Source organism: Cyanistes caeruleus, unplaced genomic scaffold (assembly GCF_971803275.1).
Source record: "Cyanistes caeruleus unplaced genomic scaffold, bCyaCae1.hap1.1 HAP1_SCAFFOLD_509, whole genome shotgun sequence".
NCBI classification, from domain to species: domain Eukaryota; kingdom Metazoa; phylum Chordata; class Aves; order Passeriformes; family Paridae; genus Cyanistes; species Cyanistes caeruleus.
In genome coordinates this window covers 9,654-19,090 of record NW_028256222.1, presented here as the reverse complement: position 1 = coordinate 19,090, position 9,437 = coordinate 9,654, and the positions used below count along the sequence as shown (strand labels likewise).

The following is a 9,437-nucleotide window of genomic DNA, read 5'->3' as shown; positions in this document are numbered from 1 at the left end:
AACTGATTTGAATTACTTGCTAAATCCCTTCACAAGCATGAGGTGAGGAGATATTTAATGGAAAAGACACTTACTTAACAGTCTTCATTTTCCCTATCTGTCAAAGATACCTTTCTGTGTGTAGATGAAAGGAAAATCAAAAAATGATAACAACATGCCAAGGATTCTCAAAATACCACATGCAACTGGAACACATCAAGTGTTAGCTTAAATCTTAATAAACTTGAGAATGCACATGGTGAGTTAGTGTTGCTCAACAAATGCACAGGAAGAAGATCACTTGTCAGAGCACAGTTTTTAAGTGATAGGAAATATGGATGAATTATGCTTAAAGCAATGACCCAAGTGGCTTTTGCCTTATCCATATTCTGATTCAAAGTCTGTGCGCATAACTTACTCCATAAGCTTAAACACAGACTGTAAGGTATTTGTTCTATTTCCTAGTCTGCCAAAGCAGACTATCAGATTGCACAACAAGATTAAACTGAAGTTTCTTTAAGCAGGCGTTCCACAATAGGCACAATCTGACTCCACTGCAGAGATTTCAGAGTTTTTGTTTACTTTTTAAACACGGATCAAACAACACTTAAAAATTGTATCATCCATAATGTCACTTCATTCTTTAAAAACATAAATTTAAACTACTTCTTTGTGTTCATTTATTCCAAAGTTAAATAGGGAGCCAAACAAGAATTCAAAGTTTTGTTCCATTATTTTAAGCAAGTTTTATGGCCTTTTTCAGCAAAGTATCAATACATGAAATTATTACCTGTACAACAGGAAATATATGAATGAAATCCAGTCCCTGGATCTGATGTGGTTCCAAACGATGTGGACACTTCATTTTTGGTAATACTGACACGATTTTTTCAGTTAAGGCACTATTATAAAAACAACAAAAAGACAGAGGTATATATGCCACAATTTTCTTTTGTAAATTATAGATTATTTTTGCAAACACAGCCGTTCAAAGATTCCCTCTAGTGGCTTCCACTATATAAAATGAAAAGCAATCAAATTCATTTACAAAACAGCTTTTACAGGCACTATTTAATCTATTTATCATCAGTCTGTGAAGAGGTGATTAAGCCCCACTTACAGGCTCCTACCTTGGAAATTCATTTAACTGTTACAGAAAGTTTTAAGATCTGTGTGTCTGGACAGATAAAATACCCATATAAAATACACCCACAAACACCTTTGTATGTTATAGTGTACACCCAACATGAAGAGACAGTAGCTTTAAGAATAGTTACATTAAGTAAGAGACATACACTCCAAGGAAATCCAGACTCAAATGTAAGGACTTAAAACTTTTTTTTAGCAGAACTCTCAAAATGTATCTTGATGTTACTCCTGAAACTTTATGAATTTAAATACATTCTGCACTTGAAAGCTAAATACACAGTGCACTTCACATACTTTTCAAGTGACTTGCTGCCAGCAATCTCATTCTAGAGCTCAGTAAGAACTGGTTAAGTGAAAGGATTACCCTGCCACAAGGGATCCATCTGCAAGAAATTCATCCTGAATATTCCACTGAATACCTAATTTTAGGGCAGGAATTTTTTTCTGCCATCAATATTGGCAAGTACATTTTTAAAGCAGGTGCAACCACTGAGGATGAAAACTTTACTTGGAAAACCAAAGCTATTTCCCCATGAAGGAAAAAAAATTAACTGGTCCAGTACTGACCTCAGTGATATTTAGTACTGCCCAAATGGCAGCACTAAGATCCTGGAAGAACAAAAGGGGATCAAGAGATATGAGACAGTGACCAAAATCTGGGAATAGAGCCTGGAATGTTTTACTTCCTAAAGGGAAGTGAAGCACAATCAAAGCAAATGCAATTAAAATAAAAGCTATTTATCCAATAGATGCAAGATACTCTCCTAAGGTATTTTTTCATGTTTATTTCAGCCCGGAAATTAAATAACAGGACACCATCACAATAGTGTAACACCATCACTTTGGAATTATACTGAGAAAACACAGTTTAACTTTTCTTTATCTTGAAAACACCACAAAAGCCCTGAGCCTCTACCAACACAAACATTACATGGACATCAAACAGCCTATGCTCCTATGATTCTGAACATTTTGGATTTACAAATAAATCATTGTTGCTGTTTTGGGAGAGGTGCCTGGTTTTTGTTTTGCCAGTTTTGCATCCAGTCAGCTGGAAAAATAACAGCACATTTTGAGAACAACTTAACTATTTCCTATCCTGTTGTTCTTAAGGATAACAAAGATAAAAAATTACCACCACCATTTTCATTCCTAGTCTCTACTTTATTCTTTGCACTCAGCAATGCTTTATATGGTTAGTCATCTATGATGCCACTGTAACTTGTCAGGGTAATCTTACTGCCGGCAAATTTTAATTATGGCTCTTTTATCACAGATACACATAAAGAAATATTGGAATTTAAAATGTGTTCCCTTTTCCAGCATAAACTATGTCTATAGTCCCTCAAGTACAGGAATTAGCTGGCTTATGACCAAATTCCATGCATAAGAAATGAATCAAACCAAAATGTTCTCATTGGGTCCTTCTGAGGAAGGAAATCCTCCTCAGTATGGGGCAGGTAACTATTTTGGCAACAGTGACATACTTTAAATTCTGTTTGCTGATGCCTACAATTCCAACCCAGAACCATAAAAGGGAGTCAGAGGTTATTTACACAGAAGAATTGCAGACACAGGGAACTCAGAGAAGGTCTTCTAATGTTGCACTCCAGCTTCCAGCAGTGTGGTCTCCCTCTGCCCTTTGCTTTGGCCTCTGCATCCTCCCCTTGTGCCAGCACAAGCATCTGTGCAGCTGCACAGAGAACTGGATCCAGGAATTCATTCATGTTAAAACTATTTTCTTTTTTTTTTTGGGGTTTGGTTTTTTGGGTTTTCTTTGGTAGGTTTTAATTTGGATCAGTTCCCAATTCAGTTCAGTGTGGAGCCACAAAAACGCTTTTACTGCTTAGTAGGGATACAAGAACATGGCAGCCCAAAGGGAATAGCCCTGCCTTTTTTGAAATAAGCTTCTTTCTGGATTTCTGAGAAACCCAAAAACCTGTGCAGTGTTTTGTAAACAGGCAGGCCTCAAAAGCAGGAAATTTGAACTGAAACTCTTTCTAAGAAAAATAGCAGGTAAGTTCCCGCTCCCTGCCCAATTTCTATTTTCTAAGAAGAAGAAAAATCCCCCACTTGCCATTGAATCAACTTACATTTTTTGACCAATAGTAGAGTTTTCCTGAAACAATAAATCCACGTCGATATCAAAGCTGCAGGTGGTGATACACCACGTCATGCCTCCCACCACCTGGCAAAGGAGCAACAGCATGGTCAGGGCCACTTTAAACTGAAGAGGAAAACCCAAATACACTTTCAAGGCTTTATTTATTTTAGAAACTACATCTCAGTAATCTTACTGTCCTCAGTATCCTCTCTGCTCTAAGACAGACTCATATAACATAGCCTCATACAGTAATACACACAATACACAAGTACAAGAAGACAGAAACCAACCCAGCAGTTATTTACAACCTAAATTCCTCTCTTAGCTTTATATATTATTTTTCAAACAGCTCTCAGATTGAAATAAAAAGAAAACCAAACAAAAATAAATGGATAAAACACAACAGTATGTTAAATGTCATGACCTCTAAAAAGTGACCATACCAAAATTTTATCAAGGATCACAATTACTGCAGCCTTATATTACCTTTTTATATATAGATCTTTGCTACTATTATTTCTTGCTTGCTGACATATGCAACACAAAGTGCTAGAGACAGTATCAGCACAGCAATGGAAATCCCCAGCTCTGCAGAAATCTCTATTTCAGGCCCTATTCTGACAAGAGCATATTTAAACTGAGACATTTCATCAACTTTACATAAATATTTAAAGACAACCTTGCATAAACATATGAAAGATAACCTAAATGTATGCAAAGGCAAAGAAGAGAAAAAGGGATTAAAATGTGAAGTCATTTGCCAACATCATGCAGCAAATTAAGAACCTTAGTTTCTAACAAGGTTTCTGACACATTACCCCTCTCACACTCCCCTCTGGAACTGATAACCTACATATCCCCTTTGCATTAGCAGTGTGCTCATTTTCAGTAGAAATTCTGGTGAGTTACCGTGAAATGGTAACTTTGCAATTGTATTTAAGTAACTATAAGTGATTTCTACACATAAGTGCAACAATGTTACATCCTAAGGCAGACTCCTTGAAACTACTCCGTGGGCACAGACTCCTGAGCAGAGACTCTTAGCAATACAGAGGAGTTTGAATAAAATAAAATTGCAGTGCACAGTGAGGCTGTGCCATGATCAAAGAGAGAGCAGAAAACAGCTGAATCCATTTCAAGGCTGCTGTAGTTCTGTGTTTTCAAACCTTGGTTCAGGAATTTCTCACAGAGTCAGCATTAAAGCAGAAATCTCTTTTCAACCTGAACTTTGCTCACTGTTAGTATCACAGATTTCCTGTCTAGGACAATGAAAGGTTAACAAATATGACATTCTAAAGACATGTAAAAACAGCCCCAAAATAACTATTCCATTCTTATATAGACACTTCCTCATTTCTCATCAACATTGTTTTTAATTACCATGCTATCTCCAAGTACCCAAAGACTAGCTATTCTAACTGCTATTGGGAGAGGGAGGAAAATTCCCCGTACACAACTCTAGAACAGGCCATAGCACCCACAAAAAAGCAGACAGCGGTTATTTTGCATCCAATTGTCTCCTCTGAAACAGGCCTTGCAGCACAAAATTGTATTTCAAGACTGAGGAGGTCCTGTCTGTCTGAAACTAGGTCATTTGCAGAATTATTCACACAGGGAAGCCTCATAGGTTGCAAGTGTCTTTTCTAAAGTCACCTAGAATTGCTAAGCAAACTGGCAAAACATATAAGCCTCTTATACTTAAAAGAGGAGTTTCAAAATATTGTAGTGGCCTCACCTTGTCAAAGGGTGATAACCCCTTGATTCTTGCTCGAAAATACCCAGCAGCCACCAACAGTTCCAAGATTTCAGTCAACTTGATGTTTTGTTCCTCATCTTCTCTTGTTTCAACCTGACAAACAACAAAACACTAATTCAGCTCTTCTCATTCATTTGAAGAATGAGTGTTTTTCAAGCCTAACCTTGGCACAGACCACATATCAGGGAAAACCTGCCTTCCATTAGCAATTTGGTTGCTAATTTGAAAGATATTAAAGAAACAGGTAACAAATTTCGACATGGATTTAACATCACATATTTCCACCCACCTAAATACTTTAATCTGCTTTTTCTGTTCAAATTCCTGGTCCACTGCTTGCCTCCAGCTACTGAGACTGTCCTATTGTCATAAGCCAGTTAATTTATTCTCCATTTCACACATTTCTTTCAATTTCAGGGTTCATAAAATCATACACCTCAATTTAACCTCTATCCCAGCTGAAACCAGGACACGCTTCTCTTAATTCTTTTACAAAAACAGGAGAAGACACTCACATGGAATTCCACTTTTTGGGCAATTGCAATTTCAAAGCACAACAGTAACAAAAGTAAACTGTGACAGGCAGCCCGGACAGTTTCGGTGCTCCGAAGCCTCACCCTCACAGCCAGCCTGTCCCAGGGCTTTTGTCCCCACCCTAGACGATGCAACCCCACAGCTCCGGGGATACACGAGATTTCCTAGAGGCACAGAGCTCCCAAACACCTCGGCCCTAGGCCGGAGAGACGGTAACAGGGCTCCAGGTCTGCCTCAAGGGGCTGCAGGGACCCACCTGCACACCCTTCCCACCTCCACTCCTTCGGGCACCCTCCTCCTCTCCGCTCCCTCCCACGGGAACCCGGCGAGCCGGGCTTGCGGAGGGGACACGGGAAGGCGATGGTGCACCGAAGGTGACCCGCACAGCCCTGCCGGCAGCCCCACAGGCCTCCCCGCGCCCCCCGCGCCCAGCCCCGCTGCGCGGCACCGACCCCCGCGCTGCCGGCGAGGGCCGGGAACGAGGGGAAGGAACGGGCGGGGATCCCGGGGACGCCGGTGCAGCGGAGCCAGAGGAACAGCGGCCGCGCCTCGGCAGCGCCCGGGAGACGGGGGGCTGGGAGAGACGCGGCTCCGGTACCTCCTGCGGGGCCTGGCGCTCCTGTCCCCGCGGGACCCCCATCGCCCTCCGCCGCCGGCCGCGCCGCTGTCACGTCCGCTCCCCGCCGCCGCAGCGCCCCGGCGAAGGGGTGTTCCCGGCCGGCGGCTGCCGGGTTCCCCCGCCCCCGCTCAATGGTTCGCCCGCACCCTCCTTGCGTACAAGCGCATCCGGGCCGTGCCATTCGCGGCCGAGGGGTGCCGGGGAAGGAGGGCGGCGGCTCATGTGACTGACTGGCTGCGCGGAGCGCAACGGCCGAGGCCCCGCCCGCAGGCTGCGCCCTTGGGGGCGCCCCCGGGTGGCCCCGTGCCCGCGGCCCCTCAGAGCGCGGCTCCTCCGCGCGGGCCGCGGGCGCTTCCCCTGCCCGCACTGCCCTGCGCCCGCCGCTGTTTTCTCCCTTTTTTCCTTTTGCAAGGGTTCCTGAGGCCTCCCGCAGGCATGGAGGACAAGTTCCTGAGTGCTCTGACTGCGAGGCGCCTCACGGCCGCTCATGCCCCGCTGGGAGCTGACACTTCTCATTGCCAGCCGTGTTTCCTTTGGTGACCTAACAGCTGAAGTGGGATTTCATTCTGGTTTTTCTCTCTGTACACGGGGCGCAGAATCACTGAATCAATTAGGTTGGAAAAGACCTCTGAGACCAGCAGATCCAACATCGAACCACCATGTCAAATGGACCACAGCACCAAGGGCCATTTCTAGGCTTTCCTTAAACACTTCTGGGGACGGTCGCTCCACCACTTCTCTAAGCAGTTAATTCCAATATCTAATCATGCTTTCTGTGAAGAAATTTTTGGTAATACCCAACCAAGACCACCCCTGGCACAGCTTAAGACTGTGTCCTCCCATCCTGTGGCTGGTTGTGTGGGAGAAGGGCCTGACCCCTGTCCTGGCTGCACCCTCCCGTCACGGAGCTGCAGAGAGTGAAAAGGTCACCCCTGAGCCTCCTCCAGGCCAAACACCCCCCACTCCCTCAGCTGCTGCTCATCAGGTTTGTGCTCCAGTCCCACGGCAAGAAAGCCCCACAATCTGGGCTGGCTCTGGCTCATGGCACGTTGCAGGGCCATGTGTGAGCATCCCCTGGTGGGAAGGTGCATGTGCTGGAGCCTGGCCTCCCATCCCGCGTTTGGCAGCACCGGGCAGACCCTGCAGAGTGATGGGTGTGCTGGGCTCTGGATGCCGTGCCCAGGCTGGTTGTGAACACATGTTGTATTCCTAAATAAAATCACACCAATGCACAGGGGTTTGAAGGGCTGAACAGCCAGATAGCTGTTCACCACGGTAGCATTTCATGGGTAGCATTCTTGTTGGTGATAGCTTTGGAAATACCTGACAGGGATGTCTTTTCAAGTCTGTCACAGGTGTTCTGTTTCCAGACTCTTTGCCACACACAGAATATTAAAAAAAAATAACTTTGTACTCAGCTGTGACTGGAAGCATCTCAACGAGGTGGAGGAACAGGAGTGCAGTGTTCCTATCCTTTGGAAGGTAGCAGAGCCTACATGAGACAGTCCATTCTGACTGCTGCTCTGACAGAATGATAATAATAATAATAATAATAATAATAATAATAATAATAATAATAGTAGTAGTAGTAGTAATATTAACAGCAAAAATAGGCCAGACCAGCTCAGGCCATGTACTAGTGTAACCACAGGCCACATCTTAATTAGAGCTGCAGAGCACTGTTCCACAGCCCCAGAGGCTAATGTGGTCACCACAGCAATATGGGGTTTCTGTGTTTTGCCTGCCTTATCCTCACAGAGAACTGTATGGTTCTAATTGATTGCTATGCAGAGTAAGACTGAAGCCCGCAAAAAGCAGGGACAGAGAGCAGGGAAACAGGAGAGTGTTAGGAAGGGATGTAGGTGACCTTCAAATGCAGCAGGAAGTGCAGGTTGTAGTGTAACTGCTGAGAAGAGAGATCAGCTTAAAAAAAACCCCATAAAATTCCTTTTCAAATAAACATAGTAAAGAAAAATGATAGATAAACAGTCAAAGGTAGTATGAACTAGGGGCTTAAGTAGTAACTGAGTATCTGACAAAGGAGGAAACAAACCTGCCTGGGAAATGGAACTGTTTCTCTGGCATTTTCAAGCAGTAAAGAAAGGCAAAGGAGGGAGACAGGGCTAATTTATTCCTATGAACATTAAAACTCATGCAGCTGTCCCCCAAAATCACAAAGCTGGCTTGAAATGATGTACTTACAGAAATCTAATAGATTCTTTTAATTTGCTCTATGTCTATGAGACCACAAGAACTGGAAACATTTTTCTCCTTTACAGGCCAGAATTTTCCTTCATCTGGTGTGTAGTTAGGAAAGAAAAGGGAGGAGCATAAAAATACAAAATCTATAGTTATTACATCTCATCTTGGATCACTTGAACCTCAACAAATGCTTTGCAAAATCATTGCTTCCCAACACCTTATTGTGATGCAAATTCACTCAGTTACCCAGACAGAGCTGTTTTCCCCTACAACATTTGGATGATCAATCTTCTAAATACCAATTAGTTTTAAAAAGAGACCCAAGAGAGGCACCATCAAAAAAAGACAAACCTCATTTCCTTCAGACTTTTAGATTTTGTGCTTGCAAATCTCTAGCAGATTCAATTTAGGCTTAGTTTTCCCTTTCCCTACTTTATTTTGATCTGTGAAAGTAAGTGAGCTCTGGTTTTTGGTGCAGCTGCTTTCAACAATCCTGTCTTGATTTTCCTATTTCATTGCTCTTGATCCCACAAAGCTGAGCTAAAAATTTTCCTCATTTTTTTTTTATACAGCCATATGATTAATTTTGCTGCTCAGCCTGGATTTGTAACAACATTAAACTCAGTCACCACTGAAAATGTAGCAGTAGGTCTCACTGTATCTTTTAGCACATATTTGTTTCTTCTTGTAATAAGAATAAAAATGTGAGATGGATTAACAGCAACAGCAAGGGCTCCACTGTTTGTAGAGCAGACAGAGATAAATAAAGTAAGTTAAGTAACTTTCCAATGCTCTCTGTTCTGAGGAGGCCTAAAAGAGATTTATTTCTGTTTCGCATGATGGATAAAATAAAGCACATATAGCTTCCTGTGCAATGGCCCTTTATACAGCATCTTCTTGTTAGAGTGCAACATTCTTTTAAGGCTACCATAAAACAAATTGTGATGGACAGATCTTGGTGTAAATGGAAAGGATCTCAGTGGTTGCATCAGGCCATGGACCTTGGTACTGTCATGACCACATCTTCCCAGTTGGTTTCCTACTTACAGGAGAAGCTGAAGCCTTCCAAACTCAGTATCAGATTTTGCATTGTT

General features: G+C 42.9%; 1 protein-coding gene across 2 annotated transcripts; it reads right to left on the bottom strand.

Moving 5' to 3' along the window:
- Nucleotides 1–6,248, bottom strand: LOC147645352 (coiled-coil domain-containing protein 93-like). 2 transcript variants are annotated; one of them, XR_015282401.1, is made up of 4 exons: nucleotides 5,278–5,368; nucleotides 4,968–5,081; nucleotides 3,222–3,316; nucleotides 1–881 (listed from the first exon to the last, which is right to left on the bottom strand). XR_015282401.1 is itself a non-coding variant. In XM_086874717.1 (4 exons), the coding sequence occupies exons 1-4, from the start codon at nucleotides 6,160–6,162 to the stop codon at nucleotides 716–718; spliced, it is 417 nt and encodes a 138-aa protein (XP_086730843.1). In that variant the 5' UTR covers nucleotides 6,163–6,248; the 3' UTR covers nucleotides 1–715. The 2 variants fall into 2 exon arrangements, 1 of the variants encoding a protein (XP_086730843.1); XM_086874717.1 differs by lacking the exon at nucleotides 5,278–5,368 and adding an exon at nucleotides 6,121–6,248.
- Nucleotides 6,249–9,437: the final 3,189 nt, after the last annotated feature.

Coding starts and splice junctions, on each gene's coding strand:
- LOC147645352 (XM_086874717.1), bottom strand. CDS start 6,162: ATGGGGGTCCCGCGGGGACAGGAGCGCCAGGCCCCGCAGGAG. Junction 3,317..4,967: donor GGTTATCACCCTTTGACAAG/GTGAGGCCACTA, acceptor CTCCTTTGCCAG/GTGGTGGGAGGCATGACGTG. Junction 882..3,221: donor TCTACTATTGGTCAAAAAAT/GTAAGTTGATTC, acceptor TTTTTATAATAG/TGCCTTAACTGAAAAAATCG.